At 45.6% G+C, this 23,578-nt stretch overlaps 1 protein-coding gene across 1 annotated transcript; it reads right to left on the reverse strand.

The window, feature by feature from the left end:
• Window positions 1-2,547: 2,547 nt before the first annotated feature.
• LOC149328905 (lysosomal acid lipase/cholesteryl ester hydrolase-like) lies at window positions 2,548-22,713 on the reverse strand. The gene is made up of 9 exons (XM_089561993.1): window positions 22,579-22,713; window positions 15,911-16,112; window positions 13,371-13,485; window positions 10,976-11,126; window positions 8,956-9,051; window positions 6,145-6,297; window positions 4,396-4,467; window positions 3,551-3,619; window positions 2,548-2,934 (listed from the first exon to the last, which is right to left on the reverse strand). The coding sequence occupies exons 1-9, from the start codon at window positions 22,711-22,713 to the stop codon at window positions 2,683-2,685; spliced, it is 1,245 nt and encodes a 414-aa protein (XP_089418119.1). The 3' UTR covers window positions 2,548-2,682.
• Between the last annotated feature and the right edge of the window lie 865 nt (window positions 22,714-23,578).

Genomic DNA, 23,578 nt, shown 5'->3' on the forward strand with positions numbered 1-23,578 from the left:
CAAAAAGCCCTCCCCCCTCCCCCCCTTCCCCTCCCCCTCGTCGACATTGTAGAGTGCAAACATTGATGAGCAGAGAGAAAAATGCGGTAAGACGCTGAAATTCAAATATCGAGCAAATATGGAGCAAGATTGGAGAATCATTGACTTTATCGAAGTTATGATCATAACTCCTTGGTCGTAACATCGGTGCTACGTATAATTTCTCAGAAAGCCTTTCGTCTCGATCTCCTCCCTCCCCCTCTTCTGTTCGCTCTTCCTACGTGCCCCTGCTTTTTATTTTGATGTTCTTTTTGGCTTCGCCGTATTTTGTTCTTCCTTGCTACTCAAATCTTTCCCTTAATGCTGAGGGTGAATCCTTTTGTGGGTCCTCTGCGAAAATTTAAAAACAACATAAAAGAAAGAGAGAGGGAGCCCGGACCCGCAACACTTTGCCAGGCCTAACGCCAATTCAAGGTAAATGAAAAGGTGCTAAATGTTCCAAACAAAAAAAGACATTTAAACGAAAAGCAGAGCAGTAAAAAACAAAAATAACAACAAGACGAAACCAAAGGCTCAGCCCCGCAGTCAAAGGCAGTCAGTCATAGCACAGTGTGCAGACCACAACGAAAAAAAATCTAAGGAAACGAAAGTCACAGCACATTCATGGTCTCAGTAACAATTAAAGACAATCAAAGCACAGAGTGCAGGCCATGACAAAAATCAAGGGTGGAATAACAAAGCCAAAACAAAGCAAGAAAAAACCAAAGTCACAACACAGCAAGGTGACAGTAAGTCACAGAGTCAAAGCACAGTATGCAGCCCACGACGAGAGGCACTCATGCCCAATAAAGGAGCACTTTCGTTAGATGTCCATCTTCGCTACCCTTTCAATTAATTCCTCCAGAGCAAGGGCATTTCTTTCCCACCGTTTTATAGGTCGACTGGTTAGCCTACATTTACAGCTGTACGGCGTGGATAAAAAATTTCAACTGAACGGTGCCCAATCCACCACCCTACCCAAATCAAACCCTCCTCCACCAGAACTTTTTCTTTCTTTCTTTCTTTATTCAAGACATTCCGTTACAGAAATGCCTTGGGAGACGCGACAAAGGGCAATAGACATGCCTGACGGGGCCGCGCCCCCCTTGGCTGCGGCGGAAACAACATAACATAAGTACATTAATTACAAAGCAAAAGAAACATCAATACTGCATGATATGAAAGGGCATGAAAAACACAAAAATACAGGTACATAAAAACAATAAGTTGGATCAGTAGTGTGCTGTTATGAAAACCAGTGATCTATGTGCGCACGTCTCCAATCATCACAATGAAGGTAAAGATCCGGAGTGAAGGCGCACGAAATTATCAGCACAGCATGGTCTTTAGTTTTCATTTAAGAAAAAGTTTCTAAGTGTTCTTCTCAGTCTTTGCACCTTGGTGGCAGTAAAGAGAATCTTAGCTAATTCAGGATGTGCATTGAGGAAATCCGGAATCAAATAACTTAGTTTTTGATCACCGTATGTTGTACGCGAACGGGGCCTTGGTATTAAGTTTTGTCGTAGATAATAAGGACCAGGTTGGGCATGGTATTTAGTTTGAAATGTTATATCTGTATGGTGAAGACGCGAAATTTCCAGGGCCAGTTTGTGTTTATGGAGTTTGTGAATGGGCATTATTTTATTACTTTTAAAATGAGGTGCAGTGTCCTCCGAAAGATCTAAATTGTCTATTGCTCTCACTGCTCGCTTTTGCAAAGAGAAAAGACAATCCAAATTTGTCGTTGTAGCCCATACTAGGAAACAGTAACAGAAGCGTGAATGTAAAAGCGCATAGTAGATTTGCTTTTTTACAGCAGACGGAACATGGTATCTTATCTTGTTTAAAATTCCCACGGCTCGCCCAAGGTCCCTACGCAGTGCGTCAACGTGAGGCGTCCATGAAAGGTTCTCCTGGAATATTAACCCCAAAAATCTAACTGTAGTCGATTGTTCGATAGTAATGTTATGAAATTTTAAGTGCAAGTTCGTGGGCGGATGGGTTCCCCTCGGTCTAAACAGTATGTATTTAGTTTTACTTGTGTTTAATTGGAGTCTGTTCGAAAGAAGCCATAAGTTCAGTCCAGTTAACCATTCGTTGGCCTGATGAAACACGTCCACAACGTCAGCGCCCGAGAAAAACACATTCGTGTCATCTGCATATAAAATTAACTTAGTGTTATTTATTATGTTTACAATGTCGTTTATATATAGTAAAAATAGTGTCGGACCAAGTAATGACCCTTGAGGTACGCCCTGTTTTACAAGTCTGCTGTCGGATTTTGCGCCATTTATACATGTGAACTGGGCTCTAGATGTTAAGTAGCTTTTTATTAAAGACCATGCGTTGCCACGAAATCCATACAATGGCAACTTCCTTAAAAGTACGTCGTGTTGGACACAGTCGAAGGCCTTTCTAAAATCCAGAAATATTCCGAGGGTAAATATTTTCCTTTCAATGTTTTCGAGTATATGTTCTTTCACTTCAAGAAGGGCCATTTCGGATGACTTATTTTTCGGATGACAAAGGACCCATTAAATCCTGCCAGTGATGAACGCATTGCACAAACGAAGATGAGTCTCCTATCTGAAATGAAGGCTACGCAACCTGACTCTCCCCTCTCCCTTTTTCACTTTGTGTGGCTTCCGTACATGTAAGACAGGCCTACGAAGATGATGCGTACTTGTCGATGAACTCGAGTAGGTCCTTATGGAGAACTTCAGGATTGTTGAGTGCTATTGCAAAGTGTACGTGGGTGTAGTAGGGGTCGTCTACGTAGAAGCTCTTCTTAACACGCGGTCCGAGGTCTTTGATGAGTTCACGGACATTCACTGGCGTCACGAATTGGTCGCCGCGGCTCCAGAAGAGGCCCACATCCGCCTTAACGTTGCTTATTTTGTACTCTGGGGCTTCCTCCTGCACAGCCAGCGAACCCTCGTCACCTTAGCACATAGGGCGTACGATAACTTCACGTTGAACAGCTTACAAAAGGTTTTCCCCTATAAAGTTGTCACCAGTAATCTCTACTCCAAGATAATTATTTGTAAAAGACAGAGTTCTTTCTCCCGAATTTCCCCAACTGCTCTTGAACTGTGTCTGCGCCATGAGTTTGTCAGCTAAGTAAATCGTCACATCATTAGAGCCACCTCTTGGCAGTATACTGCAGGACAATGACGTTATTTTATTATCGTATTGCTGAGAGCATTTGTAATTAAATGGCAGCAGCAAAGATGAATAAAAATATTCGTGGAATACAATTGAAAACTCCGCGATAGTATCCGCGATCAATCTCTTTTCGTTAAATGTTTTTCAAAGCATTTTAGTAGCTCGCTATTAAATCAACTTCAAAAGTGACGAGCATGCATGAGAACTCCTCACTGCTTATTGAATGTTAACTTTTCGTTTTTTTTTTCTATTTCGCTTTCGATTCAGATTACTTTAGCGTGTACGTTTAGAGTGTTGTCAACGCAGAACGAAAAAAGAAAGTGTAGTCCACTAAAAGAAAGGAAAATGAACTTGTCTAGTTGTTCACCTGGCCGTAATAAATCAAGTTGTCGTCAGACCCGTAGTCGAACTTTGTTGCCTTCTTGGTGTTTATTAGCTGATTAAAAAGTAAGAAGTACAATATACAGTTAGCACACTGTCACTGCAACGAGTGCCATTAAAGCGCTCTTCGATATCTATAAAAAAGCTGCTGCTAATTTATAGTGCACTCTTGCTGGTCAGTGACCAAATGTGAACAATTGCTTCGTGAAGCACGCTGTTTTTCAATCAGAGCTGGAAACTAGAACCAGAAAACAACTCATGGTAGTCGGAGAAGGAAGGGTAGAATATATAAATTTTTTTATTTATTGTACATGAACAAATTCGAGCTGAAATGCGTCGAATGAAATAAAGAAAACCTTGTATACACCGCGTAAGTATCCCGAACTTTACTGCTTCTGCATTGTCTGCCTGCATAATCTTGAGCTACTCATCCTTGCCAGAATCAGAATAATTTTATGCTGGCGTATTGCACAGATTATCATTTCACTAGATTAGGGCTTTCGGCTCCCCAGTTACTGATTCCCTGGTTTAGAGAAACGCGTTCTTTTATGCCTCTTGACGTAAAACCTAGATAACTGCGCTGAAATGCGCACTGTGGGAAGTCGTTCACGTTACCTAAAACATCCAAGATTTTATTTGATCGAGTGTATGAATAAGGTTCCTAAATTATTTTCAGAAGTATTTTACCTATGTAGCCGCAACATAAGACATTAGTAAAGAAAAACAAAGGTGAGCAACATTGTCTCACTGCTGTATGCCTGATAAGAACAAAAGCTTTTGCAAGGATCAATAGTGCGGAATGTTCGAAAGGTATCGTTCTTCGCAACGTACTTGCAATAAATGGACCAGGTTCTTCACCGACGATCCCGCAGGCGCATGACAGAGGTACACGGGAAGTCGAGTCTGCAACAGGAGCACGAAAACAAAAAAAAAGAAAAAAATTACAGCGTATTCCGCATTTTAAAGGACGTACTTCCGACCCCTCTTAAAAAAACGCCAAAAAATAGTGCCAGACCTGATTAGAAAAGTTCAGCCAACATTGATAGCTACTTACACTCGCACAGGTGAACTGCCTGCCCATCTATATAATTATCTAACTACTGAACTGGGCAAGTTGGTTTACCATAGATTCTGTTAAACGTATCATAACAGACACTGCACTGCAAGGTACAACAGAAGCCTTTGCTAATTTGCAAGTTTTTCACTCGGAATAGTAAGAGATAGAATTAAAAAAATGGTTAACGTCACCACTAAGAATATACAGCCAGAAAGCCCAGGTTGAGTTACAAAGCCGTTTTATCCTTCTATCAGCACTGACGCACGGAGTTGCTGAAGTTGTGGGCGCAAAATCAGCCCAGTAAATAGGTCGTTTCAGTGAGGCCTGTCATGATCGTACTTCCGGCCACGTGGGCCCGAGCAAGCAGCAACTGAAGACGGTCGACAAGGCCGACAACCTCGCGACGGCGGCGGTGCAGTGTAGTGCTTGTGATGCCCCCCTCCTAGCCTAAGTGGATTAGGCAGCGGACTTCCTTGAGCGGAGGTGACCACGGCAGCAGCGGCGAAGGCCGAAGATGCGAAGGGGGCTGACGAGGGCATTGACAGCGGCAAACAGCAGCGGAAGCAGCGGGGACATGGCGCCGCGAGTCAGGACGAGTTTACCCTCGGGTCATCGGACGACGGAGTGGTGCTACGCACAGTCAAGCTGTTGCTGTTAATTGAAGACGGCTGTGTCCTCGACAGAGGTGTCGTGTTCTGGACATCCGGCGGGGAAGCACGTTCGTTCACCTGCTCGTAGACTGCGGGAGATTCATTTCCAGCCGTGTTTGATTACTCAGCCTTTACCCCTTCCCATCGACCGAGCCGCTAGAGAGCGGAACAGCCAGCACCGCCCCTTCCGTGGGTGGTAACACCAGCGTCCACTTCTGTCCATCCGATTGGACAGTGCTCTTCGACCTTTATTCCCCAGTCAAGGATCTGGGGAATCTCAACCCTATTTAACTCGGCTGTGAGTGCGGCCGAGAGAAGCCTGTTAACTCCCGTCGACTACGGTTGACGAAGAAGTTCCCTTCCACTGAGAGTCACTCTCAGTCGCTCTTTTGTAAATAATGTAAATAATTGTATAAAGCTTTCTTTGCCTTCCTCCTAACCCAGTCTCCCATCCTCCTCGTGCCATCACCGGTCCGGCCATGCTACCCGGGTCGCAACAGGCCCCCCGGCTCGTCTATTGCCTCCAACGCTGTATGACGTCTCAAAAGGGACATTATTCCCCTGAAAAGAGAGCATCAAAACTAGTCACAAAGTTTCAAATGGTCCTCCGATATCATGAAATCATAAATTCATAAGGCCACGTACTCGTAACCTTGAAAATCCTCCTCGACACAGTTGTCACTGTAAAACAGACTGAGCACATGCCGCCTGCATGTTTTGGTGCATTGGGAATGACGGTTTTTTCTGAGCTACCAAGCATCTCGAGCACCAAGATTGCACCGTTTAGGCAGCACCAGCCACACAGCAAATCTCAACGCCTTTTCCGAACAAAGGTGGAGTGGCAAACTGTCTTTTTAGACTCCCTCCACTAACCTTGTTGATGTTGTGACTTCCCAGGTTGGCGAACAAGTCGCCGAGAAATGAGCAGATGGCTCGCGTCGGGAGGGCGCAAAAAGTTCTGGCCAGTGGCATCAAAGGCGATCCCTGCGGCAGAAGCTCGTACTGTCCAGCCGCGTACAAAATGTTCTGCGCAAAGAGCAACATTTTTGCTGTTTTTGCTCCCATTACCAATCAAGGAAAAATATAATGTTCTTTAAAAACATTATCAATGTTATGAACAGGTATACTTGAGTATACTGTGTTTTAGCAGGGTAACTGCTAAATAAAAAGCAAATGCAGCTCACTTTTTAATTGCCCCTTTTTTGAAAAACTACAGAGAACTTTTACTAGATTCGAATCAGTGCGAAACCATAGATTTTTGCTACGTAGAATACGACGAGGAGCGTGTAGTACCACGGAATAGAGCGCTCGTGCTAGGCCAGCTGCAAATGGACAAGGCTGCAAACAACGGAAGATTTTGTTCGCGGTCGGTGTGCATCAGATTACTTCCTACGCACTAAAACAGATGGTGATATGATATCATGGGTTTAATGTCTTGCCGCTACATGTAAGCTATGAGCAAGCCGATGTTGTATTGACTACGGGTTAATTTCGGCTACCGGAGGCTCGAGCGCGGACAGAAGCCGTCGTTCTGAGAGTCTACAGCAACCGCGCGCTGGCGCCGACTCGTGCTAAAGTACACCGCATGCTTTGCCTTTTACAGTGTGGACTGCACAGTCCTTCCACCTTCACCGGAAGCAACATACCGGTCTGACGAACGTCTTCCTTCTGGATGGCCCACTTGTCGCTTATTCTGCAATGAGTTTGGTTTTGCCGGTAGAAAATCCAGGCCATGACCATGTGCGCTATCGAACAGCATACACAGTTGCAATTACTTTTCACCTGCATCGAAATGCGACCATCTCGGCCGAGATTCGGTCCCGTTACGTTGGTCTGAGTATCTGAAATCTGAAGTGTGTTAGCACCAGAGGAGGACTTTCGGAACGTGTTATTTACCAGATGAAGAAAATATTACGAAAAGCTCAGTGAAATAATGTGATCTCTCTGAGTGACTGAAAATCCGATGCTTGAGCCGCTAACGAAGACGATGGCCTAGTCTGGAGCCGTGGTCTTGCATCATGCACAGATCCAGTGCTTGTCTCAAGCATGCCGTCGAGTGCGAACAATTATGACAAGACCGCAATAACGGCAGTCTGGTCGGAAGCGCTTTTAATACAGGAGCTGAATAGGCTCAAACCAGAAGGCGTCGACGTCTTGTCAAACCACTGTACGAGCCCCTTCATCGGATTATCAAGAGTTACAGCTCTTGATGTATGTAGTAGGTCTGTTCTGTGCCCTCGAGTTGGCTTCCTTTAGCACCTTTTTTTGCTATGGCCTTCTTCACGCGCTGTTACTTTATCGGGCCTGACGTCCTGACCCATTTCAGCGTCTTACATTTTTACAATGTGGTGTCTTTATCCCCACCTTGAGAAGAAGAAGAAGAAAAGTGCATTGTGTTATGGCGCTCTTTGGGCCCAGATGTCCTTGCGCCATAAAAATTCATCCCAATCATCACTTCATTGCAAAGAAGTAAAGAGGCAACCAAGAATTTAATATCAACTTCATGCAATTGCGCTTTCAGGATGATAAGAGCATCTAGGCTGAAGACAGGGTTGCGGTAATGGGTACCCTTCCAAAACTGGACGCAAGCTTCTCAGCACCAAGAAATCCCTTTACCAAGGCGGCTCGACCATTTTTTGGGTAGACATCGCAGCTGCGGTGTATTAATCGGTTGTGATTATATTGCCTAGTAGGACAGGAAGGGTTATTCCAAAAGTGAATAATTAAAGCTTGCTTGTGGTTAATGCCGTGCCGCAGTTTGAGAAACAAGATCGCGTTTAATTGATAGTAAGGTTGAGCTTGAGGAAGTAATATGGTGTCTTCCATGATGTTTGTAGAGTAGCGTTTATCTGTCTGTTCCTTTCTAACTTCTCTGTCTTCTCCGCGGCGTTAGACCAAGAGATCAAAGTAGAGAGATTCTTAATGTTGGAAATGATCTCAAGAACCAGGACATCGATATAATTGGGACGAGGTAAATATATACGGATCGAAAAGAATGAATGAATTACGTCCCGCGCTTCTTTCAGTGTTGTGGATATCGGAGTAAAGCATTGGTCTTCGAACACTCATACTCGTTTCCATTTCTGCAGTATTCTCCTTCCGGTACGGGTTCGGTCGAATTTCTGTCGCAAATCCACCTCCTGGACTTCCGGAAAAAGCCGACCACGTGCACGTGAGCAAAATGAATTTATTCTAAGGTCCAGGACAGGCGCTAGGATGAACTTTCTGCGACCGCTACAAATAGCAATGGCCACGCCCTATTAGTACCGTAAACTCCATAGTGGTCCGTGCCAATTTTTAGGATTAGATAAGTGCAGCTCCAGAAACATAGAAAAAGATGGCGCGGAGCATGCTAAGCAAAAATGTAAGCTTTGGCAAAACACCATATTAGCATGAATAATAAGTTGGCAACACTGCGTTGAAGTAGAGATACAAAATGTACTTCGGTGTAAGGCATGGGAGGTTAGATACAACATAGGAAGCATCAATGTTATAAAAAAAAAGTGATTCACAGCAGTAACGAAGCCATGGCGCACAACTGAGACATGAAATATTATAGCGAAATGCACTTATTCTATACTGAGAAGTTTAAAACTTGATCGTAAGTGGGACGGTTTTGCGTTTTCGCGGGTGTAAGTGACCATGGCGGGGCGCAAGACACGAGTCCCGCTAAACAACGCTTACCGCGTAATCCACTGCGAAAGGTAGAAGAACGTTCAATATGTCGACGTTCATGTGGGACAGCTTGTTGAACGGGGCCAGACCGATGAACACTTTCACCTGTGTAAAACCAACGCGCGAAGCAATCCAGTGAAATATACTCATCTTACAAACGCTGCATTAAGGAAAGGAATTCATAGCAGTTCAGGAATGGAATGTGTGTTCTCGATTGAAAAATTGTGCTTCTGGTAGTAGTGATGCAAGCTCAGGAATAAAAAATTATGTTGTCTGGGGAACAGCTCAAATGAAGCAAACATGCAATTTGTTTGATTGATTATATATTTCGTTGACTGATTTGCGCGCACCGGAAGAGCGCTGCATGCAATGAAGAGCCACCTGCGGTTCTATAACATGCACTGAAATCACAGTATATGGGTATGTTTGCAATCAAACCCGAGAGCCCCTGCTGTGTAAGTGAACCACGTAACTGAGCAAGAGCTACAATTGGGCATAAAAGAGTGACGACGAATACAAATAGAGAAACGTAAGGCGAGCACTGGTTGGCAATGTTTCGAGGCCAACTCTTACGCATAGTTTTGCTCAATTCCTTTACAGTCACAATTGCCTCAGCAAGCGCCTCACTTTTTTTAGTTTTTTTTTTACGTAATATTACAAAATCAAAATAGCTGTATTCACAGGATTTTTTCCCCGAAAATGTGGGCCCTGGTCATGAAACAAACATACCAATATCGCAACAGCTGGTCAGAAATGATTCGTTTAAGAGGTAGTTATCAACAAATATTGCAGCAGCAAGGGATCTTACTGTGCTGGGGTGGTTCGTGATTCTCGTTTAAGTCTTATGTCTAATGGCATGGTATATACAACTGCACAGGGTTATAGTAGAGTTGTTATGACAGCCTTTGCGATAGCACGGAACTCCATATCTGCAGTGCTACCCGCAATGAACTGATTAAACAGTTCATATGCACGACGAGCGCCTCTTAGGTTGGCAAGCATAGCGTTAAAGACAACACGAACGGTTAAACCTAACCTACCAACTACGAGTATACACCATTCGGGTAGAAAAAAGAAAACAAGTCAGCCTAAGCGCTGTAGGTCTTGCATATGATCATGTTCCGACTTGCCCAATCCCAAGTACTCCATCACAAAGGTTTGCACACAGTGATGCTAGTTGAAGTTTCCTGATATTTTTTACACAAATGGTCATTTCCTCGGCACAATGGCGCTGCGTTGAGAACTAAAATGTTTCGTTCAGTATTAAAACAGCACTAAAGACAGATTCGCTCGAGCTTCTGCACCGAAAACCTGTACGTTTTATACTAAACTTTTACAAGCGCAACGACTCGCGCTTCAGCACATTTAATTTTGGTACCTTTTCTTCGCCAGGAAGCCTGATGTAGATTCTACCTCCCATAATACCTTCAACCTTTGCAGAGTAACCCGTCATGTGCTCTGAGTACATGATTATCGAATAATACGTTAAGCTTTTCCTTTTCCCTTCAGGTTGTTGTTCAAGACGAATGCTTTAGATCAGTAGAACTTCTGTGAAAATTGGATTGTGTGAAAATTGAATATAGCACTATTCGGAAGACATCTCGTCGTGTCGTCCTCTCTCTCTGTGGTCTTGCTAATAACGCTACACCGAATTGTCAAAGAATGCTTTAGAGCGGTTGGCATTTGCAAACCTGCTATTGAGAACATTTGTAACTGGTTAACTAAGCGGTCGACAAGAGGAAAGAGATGCGGTTTTTTGTTTCTAGCTTAACTTCAGTTTTGTGTTTTTCTATTGCTTCGTACAAAATGCGAAACTGTGATCCTGGAAAAGCGTCATATATTATTTTTTTTTCTTTTACAATGCATTGTAAGTTAGGACCAGTATTTTCCAGTGTGCTTTTTGTGCTCATTTCACAGTGAGCCAATTCATTATGTGTGTCTGCGGGTACTAGCAGCCCACGGCGGTAACAATATGTTAAGGAATTGAGAGTATCATAAAATAAATTAAATATACCAGCTGCTCGCTTACCTTGTCGTTATATTCGGGTTTCTCCGACACCATGGTGAAGAATAAAAGCGTTCCTTGGGACAAGCCTGTGTATATCAGATTCTTCCTGCCAGTCTTCTTAAGGACATGGTCGATCTGGGCCGGCAAGTCGTACTTGCCGTGTTCATGAAACCTATGGCCGCCAATACAAGCAGAAAAGAAGTAGAATCGACATTTGAGCTAGTTGGTAAGCATCATGGAAAAAAATAACGCACTCAGGACAACGGACAAGGAAGACCCAGCAACACAAGCGCTCTCTCGCTTGTCAACAAGAGTCACGATTTCCTAACATTCACCAGTACTCGTATCACATGTACTAAAACCCAGTGAAAAGCTTTTGCACCGCTTTTTCGGTCCGTGCAATGTTCTTCGTCGGCTAGGTGAACTGGACTACGAAGTCGCCCCTGACGAAATGACTGCATTCCAGCGGAGCCGAGTACAACCAGAAATGGTCCATGTCGTCCGTCTAAAGCGGTATTATGCCCGCTAAAGGACGCTGTGTTTTGACACCGGGGGGTTATGTTTGCACAGTTCGTTTTATTTGTTCGTAGTCGCTTTATTTTTAAAACATCGGGTCGATGCTTCATAGAGAGGGGAGTAATGCCGCGATTCTTTTTAGTGTTTGTACATTCTTCAAAGCCTCGGGCACGCCACTTTATCGCTTTGTTTGTGATGCAAGACGCGACCAGTTTTATCTCGATTGGTCGCATTTAGGCAGAGCCGATTCTATGTTGTTCCAAAATGTTCTACTAAGACTGCGCGCTTTATCTTCAGCTTTAAATTGAGCGCGGCCGACCGTTCACCGACCGGCGAGGAATTCTGGACTACTATTGCGAACGCCATCGGCTTTTCCCGGTCCCGGCTAAGGGCCTACGTAAAGCTGATGAGCGAACTCTGAGGCGCTTGCAGACCAACGCTCTGTTGTGTCCTGCAATAGTGAAACATTTCGACCCCAAAATTGATGGGCGCTGCCCTCACTGTGGGGAAGTATCCGATACCTTCCACATGGTTTGGGCCTGTCAAAAGAATCCTTCCCTTCCCCCCAATCCTTCCCCTTCCCGAGAGGCATGGGAGGCAGCCCTGCTCAACTGCTCGGGGCTGGAGTCTCAAAGGGCTCTAGTCCAACGGGCGCGAGTAGCGGCCTTAACCAGCGGGGTCCCGGACTAAGGACTCCACCTATGTAAAGGGCCATTTTTGGTCTGCAAACTCCCCTTTTGTTTATTAAAAAGTTTTCACCACCACCACCCTACTGCTACGCCGCCGCCGAGCCATTAGGTTCTTTGCGGGCGCAAGTCAACGCAAATAAAGAGTGTTGTTTAGCAGCCATTTTTGGTGTCGTCTTGCTCTCCGGACTGCAGCGACCACTACGTGGCAATGTGATCTCAATTCTTATAACGTAAAATTCCGAACTCAACCATCAATTTCTTTTCTGTAGTTTTTCACTGATATCGACTACCCTCACCTTGCCTATTGAGAAAAACAAATTTAGGATTTGTGAATACGCCAGCCCTTAAGAACTAGGTCAATTGGTCACTCAGCTTAAAACTCATCTCCCGGAGAGATGTCATCATTGTGAGTCAGCGTGCAATTCATTTGGTGGGTAGCTTACTGATAGGATATCGTCATTGTACTGACTTCCTTATATTCACTACATCCTTAAATTTTCAGACTACTTTAAACATTTCCAAATTAAAACAATTTAGATTGCTCTAGAAGAACGGTTATTTAGTGGAGAAAAACGGTTAGCGTGTAGAACCACGCTGGAGAGTCGAAAAGGAAAAGCCAGTTTCGTAATATCTTGTGAATCGCTGATATACACAAAAAAAATGGCTGAGGCTTAGCTAAGGTTAAGCCTAGTCAGATGCGAAACATATTGATGGCTAGGCTTGGTAATACATGGCTTTCCTTGGTTGACGTTCATCCCGCTCTTCATCAGTCTCTGTGGCACGCTGAAGCTTTCGCTTCTCGTTCAAATCAGCCCTGCTTCTAGGCGGCATCCCAACACCTGGCCGCCTCGTAAGTGCCCGGAGAGCGAGGCAAGCTCAGCTTTATACCGCTGCTGTAGCGTCACGTGGTCAGCTGCAGCGCCTCTTATGTGGAGCCTCCACCGCTGCGGCCGACCGCGCGAGCCGGCAGCCCATCTCTCCTCTGCTGTGACGTCATGTTGTCACGTGGTCAGCCGCCCGCCTCTGATGTCGAGCCTCCACCGCCGCGGCCGACCGCGCGATCCGGCAGCCCATCTCTCCTCTGCTCTGACGTCATGTTGTGACGTGGTGTCACGTGGTCACGCTAAAGGTCAATGGTAGCTCCACCGCCGCTCTCGACGGGCTGTAGTGTAGCTCTAGTAATATTCTTCGCATAAAACACAGAAGCTTACGAGAAGTTCCAGAACCTTCGAGAGCGTGTGTTGTATCTCTTGTGGCGTTTCCCATAAGTGTTTCCGCGCACATTTCCTAGCCACACGTCGTAGCCTCTGTCAGCTAGGAGGTAACCTGTGTAGTAGAACATCAGAGACGAACAACTTGTTTTAAAACGTTTCATTTTAAGCTAATGTCTATGTCACGCCGGAAGGGAAGCAACATGAAATAAGCATAAATTTAGAAAACAACGCCAAGTAGAGCACTTTTTCTGAATTCAACAATCATTTCAAGCCTACACGTGGGCCTATGTTATTCTCTGTCGGACTGGTCGGTGCAACTAATACTAAAAAGCGTTCGCATCACCAATCACTTTCTAGGAAGGAAGTTTACAGTTTTAAATACCTAGGTGTAACATTAGCTAACAATCTTTCCTAGAATTCACATGTGGAAAATATATCTTCGTCCGCCTTTCGCAAACTATGTTTTTTAAGAAATAAACTTTCCAAAGCCCCCACTCAGGTTAAACTTCTCGCGTTTAACTCACTAATCAGGCCTAAGCTTGAATATGCATGCATGCTGTGGGATCCTTATACTAATACCAATATTAAGAAAATTGAAAGAGTCGAAAGAAAATCCGTAAGATTTATTTATTCTAGATTTTCACCTTTTGATTCTCCGTCCGAGCCAGTGAAATCTAACCGTATCCAACCTCTTGAGGCAAGAAGAAAAAATATTCTACGAGAGTTTCTTTCCTTGCTCATAAATAACAAACTGGCGCTTGATCCTGCACCCTATTTATCGCTTTGAACTACACGCATCGCACGTCACCATCATCCCGGTTCACTTACCCCGTACATTGCTAGAACTGACAATTTTAAATTTTCCTTTTTCCTGCATACCATCAGCGAGTGGAATTCTATGACACGATAAATGTCAGCGCATAGTCATCCTGCATGCCCTTTCTATCTTTAGTTTTTCTTTTTATATTACTTGTTGCCCATGTATATGTAATATCTAATATGTAGTTGTTCTGCTTGGATCTGTATCATGATCTACAGTATGCCATAAATAAAATAAATTAAAAATGTGCAACATGCTGGTGTGGTTTTAATGCAACCTTGTGGCAGTTCAAAATAAGGTAAAATTACGTCGACAGAAGGGAAGAACACATTTGACTTCCCATGCAAGCAGACGATCGAGAACCAGCATAAAAAAGGCTTAAACGAATGAATCTGAGCAAGTTGGTACACATTACGAGTGAAAAATAAAACACAACCCAAGCGAACGCATGACAGAACTGAGCACAAAACACAGTTTGTGGCACAACCATAACTGGATTACTGAACACAACGTTATACAGGGTCTGTTCTGAAAGTAGTAGGACTGGTTCTTTCCTGGGCGAACGGGCCGACGACAGGTGGTCTGCGCGTGCAGGATCGTTGAAGGGGGATATTGGGAATGCTGGAGAAAATCGCCAGTCGGCTTTCGGCCGTTCAAGAGAGCGGGTCGCTTGTACTGTGAACCCTTGTCGAAACGTCTCGTCACGCAAAATCATGGAGCGTTTACCGGATCAGCGATACGCGACCAAGTTTTATGTAAATCTTGGTAAAAGGTGCAAAGAGACGCACGAAATGATTACGGAGGTCAACGTTGACGCTGCCATGGGTAGACCAGGTGTTTTTTGAGTGGCACAAGCTGCTCCGAGAAGTTAAGGAAAGAGTGAAAGACGACGACCCCTCCGGACGCCCTACGACCAGGAAGACCAACGAAAATGTGTAGCGAGTGAAACATTTACTGAACAGTGATCGTAGGATGAGTATCAGAATGATTGCTGATGACATGAGCATTTCTCAAACCCAAGTTTTTTAGATCGTGACAGTAAACTTACCCATGAGAAAAGTGTGCGCGAAGTTGGTGCCGGGAGTGTTGTCAGAGGAGCAAAAGGCCAACCGGAAAGCGATCTGTCAGAATCTTCTTCTTCATGTGAATGAGGACCCCGATTTTTTGCCCAGCACAAGCCGGGAACGCTTCCTCAGCCCCCCTACAGCCCCGAGTTAGCCCCGCCAGACTTTTTTCTATTCCCGAGAATAAAATCGACGCTCAAGGGGAAACATCACGGATCGGTAGAGGCGGTTCAACAGGCCGTGACGAGGGAGCTAAACAGCATTCCGGTCTAGGCGTTCCTGGAGGCGTACAAAAACCGGAAAACTCATGAGCAGCAGTGTGTATGTGCGGAAGGGTGCTACTTTAAAAAATTGTAATCGTTGGTACTACTCTCATAATTAAATTTTATAAAACAAATGAGTCCTACTACTTTCAGAACAGACCCTGCAGCATCAAATAAAGCACCATTCGCAAAAATCACAAGAACAACACTAATATTCTAGTGCACCGTGCTAGACGTTGCGCTTATTCGTTAATCTAAGGAAGTCACCGCGTCATGGGCAGAACACGTGGCGTGCACTCAGTGCGTCCTTTATTCGATACGAAAAGGATGATAGTCATGACGACGTGAAATCAGGTGCAGGTAAAAACGACTACAAAGTCGGCAACTCACCGAGAGACTGTTTGGGAAAGTCTAGCACAAAGTTTGAGGAGTCCCCCACCATTCCGCTCATGAGGAGAATGGGCTGCTTGTGGCACGGGCCTTTGCACTTCTCTCTGCCATGTGGTATCCTATGCATCTCGATAAAGTACCCGTCGCTGGTCATTACGCTGTGTCTCTCGAGCGGGTACCCATTGCTTCGAATTAGCTGCTCCTGTATAGAAGAGCAAGGAATCACAGGATGGCTACGAGTGAGTAACGCTAATTTTTGACCGTTGTTTCCTCCGGTTTGACCCATAATAAAGAAGCCGGGGGCTGGGTAAGGGGACGCGGGTGTCCCATGCTTGTCAGGTTGTGGGTTTCGAACCGACCACATCTAACCTCCCAAGCCCCTGCGCCTCTTGCGTCCCCCACTCTCCCACTCCCCTTTTGTAATTACCCTCTCTCTCCGGTAAGTCAGGAGTGGCGCTGCGCATGCCTACGAAGATGGAGCGAAACAAGGGACGAGGCTAAAAATACTATCACTCTAAAATTATTGCTTTTAATGTGATTTATGGCGCTGCCGATTTTTAATTCCCCTAAATATCTATTTGAACGCGTGCTGGAACGTACCATGCTTTTGTCCGAAATGCAAGAATAATCTGATAGGCGACAACCTGTAGCGACATGGGGTTTCTTAAATTGCAGCTTAAGTGTTTTCTTTTTTTTTCTGGGGGGGGGGGGGAATTCGAGAATTCGAGGTTATTCAAGATTCGAATATGTGAAGTGGTTTGTTTTTGCACTAGCATCTAAAATGTTGACGTAATCGTCGATTAAATCCTCGACAATGTTCACGCTTGTCCCCACTGCGCTGTAGCAGTGCGAAAAAGTCGTAGTGACGGTATCGTCGCCAAAATTTTTGATGCCTACTGCCTAGTGCACTGCATAGTGCTGTGTGTCGCCCGATGGCGCCCAAGAATGCTTCGTAAGATTCACCTCCATGCCGTTGGTTTTCTTCCATGAACCAACCGTTGCATCGATGGAAACGTACCACCGTCGTGACGTGACGCCATAATCGGGGCAACTTCCCATCGCTCTGCATTCCAGAGAAACCTGAACGCCGATGCCGCTATATTCGGCAATTAAGCCACCATTTAAAATGAAAACCATTTTGCAGGGTTCACTTGAATGTTTTACAAATTCGGCCATTTGAAAATCATCGAACTGTAAAGCTACTTATGTTGTACTTTAAGCAAGAACTTCCATGAATACGGCCCTTCACTCGGAAGGCTATATGCTACTTGTCCATGACAGAGCAGAGCGGCGTATGCTTTATCACTAGGGTAATTTACTGCGTCAAAAGAAAAATGGCTGAGGCTTAACTTGGTTAAGCCTGGAGAATGCGAAGCATCATCGTGTCGCGTAATTTGGAGGCGCACAACCACAGCGACGGCGCGAGGTGGGCCCCCGTTTCTCCACTGCCGTGACGTCAACAAGTCACGTGGTGTGGCATCATCGTGTCACGTGATTTGGAGGCGCACAACCACAGCGACGGCGCGAGGTGGGCCCCCGTATCTCCACTGTCGTGACGTCATCGTGTCACGTGGTGTGACGTCATGTGTCACGTGATTTGGAGGCGCACAACCACAGCGACGGCGCGAGGTGGACCCCCGTTTCTCCACTGTCGTGACGTCATCGTGTCACGTGGTGTGACGTCATGTATCACGTGATTTGGAGGCGCACAACCAAGCGACGGCGCGAGGTGGGCCCCCGTTTCTCTACTGTCGTGACGTCATCGTGTCACGTGGTGTGACGTCATGTATCACGTGATTTGGAGGCGCACAACCACAGCGACGGCGCGAGGTGGGCCCCCGTTTCTCTACTGTCATGACGTCATCGTGTCACGTGGTGTGACGTCATGTATCACGTGATTTGGAGGCGCATAACCACGGTGAAGGGCTGAAGTGGTAGCTAAAGTAGTATGCTTCGCATAAAAGCCAGAGATTCAATCCGTAGTGATATGTATAATGGTTGTGCGCAGCATAATACAAACGAGGACCGGGAGTCAGTACATTGTACTTGGGATTTCTGCGGGAGCAAATAGGAAAGCGCGTAATGGCTTTTACGCCATTGCTAAAGGATATATAAAAAACGAAGTATATAGACCTTATGCAAAAGTGCTGCCATCTACAGGAAGAAAACCAAAACGAGGAAGCGACGCCATGTTGGGGGCTTGTGGTCACAGAGTCAACGTAGCTGCTAGGTGCGGACCGTGTGCGATAGCTTTATTTAAGTTTTAGAGAAAAATAATGAGCCCCTAGTGGTCCGTGGATCTTTCTGGATTGCCCACATTTCCGAGCGACTTCGCAGACGCCTATTATGCGTCTAAGACGCAATCGGAAAGGCACCGGCAGCGAAGTTACAGATTCACGACGGAGTCGTATGACAGCCTGCCGATGTTGGCTACTGAGAGGCTGCGTTCGGGACAAGTGGACAAGGACGAGCTTTTGGTGGCTTTCATGTTTTCTTTGGCTTGGAGAATTCAAGCACTCATTGTACAGCCGTGCCAGTTAGCATCCTGCGCCCACTAGCAATGTTCCTCAGGAAGTCATTCTCTGTGAAATGCTTTGAGCAGATGCGGGCAGTCGCAATGTTGAACGGGGGATCCCTCTTAATGGCGGTTAGCCATGCTTTGCGCATCTTCGGGTCATTTGGGATGCACTGGAAAGACATCTGCCAAAGAAAGACGCACATTAAAATATGCTTCATACCTGGAAATAATATTTTCTCTATTTGACTCAATGCATGCCTTTCTCAACATCTTGTTTACATTGGAACTAAGAAGATATTTTGTAGTTATGGTCTTCTGAAAACTGCTGCTTAATGCACAATTAAGAGATAACTTCGTGTACCATGCTACAGTGAGGTTAGTTATCTGAAATAAGTCAGAACAACAATTAATCGAGCAATAGGGACGTTATGAGCAGGATTTCAAATTTACACAAAGCCTTCAATGTCTGGTGATAGCATAGCCACCTGATCAATCCGTTGCGGTGGCTCAGTGGCTAAGGTGTTGTGCTGCTGAGCCGAAGGACGTGGGTTCGATCGCGGCTGCAGCGGCCGTTTTTCTGACGGAGGCGAAAAACGAAAACGCCAGTGTATCGTGGCTTCGGCGCACGTTACAGATCCCCAGGTAGTCAACATTAATCCGATGCCCTCTACTACTGGGCGCCTCATAGCCCAGGTGTGGCATCATCGCGTTAAGAAAAAAAACGACCTGAACATCTGTGTTGGTCGCATTTCTGCGCCCCACGATGGTAGGAATCCGGCCGAGTGATGGCCCGACTATCACTGGCGACGCTGCACTGTGGGTCACACCATCGCTTGGAAAATGCGATCTTCACAAAATACGCCACGATCGAAAAGCCAAGCATGAACGTTAAATGATCGATGTACGCTGCCTACTGCGTACGCTAGTTACTGACATGGCCTACGCGAAGGTCCGTTAAGGATTCGTTCGCCTTTGACACTTCGCAAATTTAAGATTGCATAAGTCTTGCATAAAAGCAAATCGAAGCTTCAGGATAAAAAAAAGCGGACACATGGAGCCGACGCAAAACTAATCCCGCGTGAGAAACTACTAGCTGGCCGACGCAGTGCGTCGTAACTGCTAGCAGGCAGGAGCGCTCCTCGGCAAATACAAGACCAGCAAACAACCCACTTATCAGCCCTTTTAGTTCTGCGATTGTTATTTGTGTTGTGACTTCGTCTACGATCTAGTTATTAACTCTCGAAAAGCACTTGACACCAGCTAGAGGCTTCCCGCTGCCTAGCATCATGCTCCGGCGAGATATAAAAAAAGTGCACGAAGCTAGCACTCTTACCTTGTTTCCTTGGTTATCATTGAGTCCTCTTTGTGTGCAGCAAGGTGCAGAGCGATATTTGGGCATCTTGGACGACGATAAATGGCAACGTGCGCGTCGCTAACCCCCTACCGCCATATACTGCGGTATCCGGAAGCCCCCAACAAGGCCAAAACGCGCGCGGCCAACGCAAGGGGGCGCCAGTTTTTGCATAATGTCTATTTGAGGTACAGCCCAAGGGGTTGGCTTCTAAGCTGTTTAGTGCGGCTCAATAGCACGTCCAACAGTCCAAGGCTTGGGAGGATTGAGAACACAAAGCCAGTCCTCTTTCGAGAGGTTATGGTCGCTGAGAATGCATAATGAGACATCCTGCAGGCCTCGCAGGCTAACCCCTTGGGCTGTATACTTCTTTCGACTGCTGTACATATTACATTGTAGGTACAGATGACTAAAACAATGCCACATATGAGATGACGATAGAAGATATTTTTAAAGTTGTTTGTCTGTGAAAACAGGAACAACAATTACTATCCAAAAAGCCCACTTCCTTCTTTGACTAAAATATTCAATTCTGAGTCGTAGATCTTGTTCGCCACGAGGTAAGTGGTCAGGGTTGAAGCATTTGTAAAATGCTTTTTTATTCCTGGAATAAACAACTTCAGTACGAATGAAGCGCGATGTAATGGAGAGTAGTGAATATAGAGGAATCTTATTGCTGCACGGTGATAGTGTGTCTGCCGGAACCTAAAAAGACTAAGAATTGACGCGCAGAATCTTCCCCATCCACCACCTAGAAGTTTACTACCATAGTACTTCGATCAAAAGTCAATGGTTGGGAAAGCAGTCAGAAGCAACGAGTGGACGTGTCAGCCGTTTATAGCAGAAAAAAAAAAGTTAAAAAGGGAACTTTTGGATTAGAGCAGCGGCTCTTCGGACACGCACTGTGAGTTCAGTGGAGGCGGTGATAGTTCACTCCCTATACTTGTTCCACCACGGAAAATGTTTGGCGTGTAGGGTATGCAATATTGCCTAGTGGTTAGTAGTGGTTAGTACCTTGCGTTGTGGCCGCAATAACCAAGGAGACCCGAGTCTGGGTTTGGACGCCCACTCGCCGCCGCGGATTGAGCGAAAAACTTTTGCGCCGTGATTTCGGCGCGTAAAAGGTTCTTCGTCGGCTAGGTGAACTGGACTATGAAGTCGCCCCTGACCAAATGACGGCATCCCAGCGACGCCGCCTACGACCAGAAGTTGTCCATGTCGTCCGTCCAAGCCCTATTATGCGCGTTAAAGAATAGTGTGTTTACACCCTTGATGTTTATTTTTACACAATCCGTTTTAGTTGTTTGTAGCCGCATTAGGTACTAAAGCATCGGGTCGATGCATCTTTGAAAGGGAAGTAATGCCGCGAATGTTTGTAGTGTTTGTTTGTTCATTCTTAAAAGCTGCCGGAAAGCCGCTTTATCGCTTCGTTTGTGATGCAAGACGCGCCTAGATTCATCTCGATCTATTGAATCCAGGCGGAGCCGACTCTGCGTTGTTCCAGAGTGTTCTAGAAACTTTCCAAGCTTTATCTCTAAAGTTCGCTATCAGCTTTAAGAAGAGCTCGGTCGAGAGCGGCGAGCATTCTGTTCGACGACCGCCGAGCCCGCTTATTGCTACGCTGCCGCCGAGTGATTCAGTAGTTTTCGGGCGCAAGTCAGCCCGATTAAAGAGCTTCGTTTCGAAGACATTCTGCCTGTTTTCCTGTTTGCCGGTCTGCAGTCACCACTACGTGACAATATTAAAATCAAAACTTCTCCTTCGGTATCAGTGTCTAGAAAAAAAAATGTGAAATAAATTGCATTAACATTACGCTGAAATATTTTCACTGGCCTCAGGTGAAGACTGCATTCAGACAATGATAGCAAAAGAAGCTAGAAGGCCGCGTTGTTCCGGAAATTTCCCATGCACTATGAGTGTATAAAGGGCACAATCCATTTTTACTTAATGGTCATCCATCCTTTCCATTCGCGTTTAAGCGCCAAGTTTTCATTGGCGTTGTGGTGTGTGCGCCTCCGGAGCGAGTGCGGCGCTCAGACCTGTATATTCCTGAAATGTACAGATCTAGAACCGTATTTTATAAAGATACCTTATCGGGTTTCCATTTCATTTCTTCTTTGGTCAATGTGACGGCCACATCAGACGAAACCAGCAAATTGTATACTTCAAGAATAAAGTAAAAGAACAAAAATTAAACTAAATTTTCTTCATCTTCAGGTTGGCACGCTGCACTTAGGCAGAAGTACCAGTTACAAAAAACATAACAAGTCAGGCACGTGCGCCAACCTGAATATGGCAAACCAACTAGCCGCCACCGCAACATTGCTTGCGAAACGAAATTCAACAAAAAAAAACAAATAAAAACACCATTCTTTGTGTCTTTTGCTGGGATATGTAGAAAAGGATTAGGTCCTGAGCAGTCGACAATGCGAGAGGACCAAATAAATTTTAATGAGAAAATGGACGAAGGATTACTATATAATACTGCCCGTGGCCACTGTGCTCGCGCCTGCTTGCGTTTTGTGCCGCTCGGATGAAGAGAACGGCTCTGGCTTATGCGCTTGCGAGGAGGAGGTGGACGGCGCGACCTTCTAAGAAGTGTCGCTGCCACCGGAGCTTCTGTTGCTCCTGATCGTGACGTCAGACCACTGCACCCATGGCGACGACACACCAGTTAGAGCTCTCTCATCGGCAAGCTCCAGCGGCTTCGGTGAAGCCGTCGGCCTCTGATTATGATACCCCTATGAACCGTGGGGCATGCATTTCAGGCAGTAAAGTAGAAGCAAGCGGATTACTCACAATTCCCGTGCAACGGTCCGGATCATCTCCTGTGTAAAAATTGGCGAACTCGGCTTGCAAGTCCAACGCCATCCTCAACGATCCCAACAGGAGGCTCGGGATAAGCCGAGACAGAGCTTCAGAAGGTGACACCATCTCCACGTGGCGACGGCGACAAAAACGGGTAAGTTTCTTCTAAATTAATACATCGGATGCGAAAACATCCCGATTCTTACCTGCTCCAAACTTGAACTCTCTACGACCGAGAGTAAAAGTGTTATGCGTCCGGGAGGAAGCATAGAGTCTAGAAGTGATACAAAATGCCACTGCTTCCTTATAGGCAAACTATACTCGGTGCCGGCACGAGTGAGATTATAATTACCTTCTTCGTGACGCGAGTTGCCGGGATGTGGTTTCAATAAAGAGGAAAGGAAACAAAAGCGAAAGACAATTAGACGAGCAGAGAAGGTTGCTACGGCCACGAAAGAGCAAAAGGCACTCGACTGTGGCGCGGTCTTTCTAATTCATCGAGGAGTGGAATAGATGATGATGTTCGATGTCTGGTCTCCTTGAAAGCGCATTTCTCGCGATACGTACAGCCGGATGTTCAAAGATATTCCTGTCCCACCAGACAGTTGGGGACGTGCTGTTGGGGGAGTTCGAAAGTCTACCGCTCTATACTGCTCGTGAGTCTGTGTCGAGAGACGATAGTAAGCCGACAAGCTCGTCGACAACTCTGGAGCAGGTGTCTACACCTGCACTAATCAAGACAATGCTCTCGACACCTGCATGGTGAACGGGAAAAATGGGACAGGGAAGGTACTAGAGAGATCGAGAACACGCTCTATTTTTCAAGTTCAGGAACAGCGTTCGCACTCCCTAGCGCTTGCAAAACTTTCGAAATTGCCTTTTTCTTTCATTCGATCTGGAGAGGTGGGAAAAGATTCAGAAGTGAACAGAGCATCAAGGTATCAAATCGAGTTTTCATGTTTTCCAAGTGAAGTTAAGAGGAAAGGTAGTA

This window comes from Amblyomma mixtum, chromosome 9, assembly GCF_055824585.1.
Source record: "Amblyomma mixtum isolate Tamu chromosome 9, ASM5582458v1, whole genome shotgun sequence".
In the NCBI taxonomy this organism is placed as follows: Eukaryota; Metazoa; Arthropoda; class Arachnida; order Ixodida; family Ixodidae; genus Amblyomma; species Amblyomma mixtum.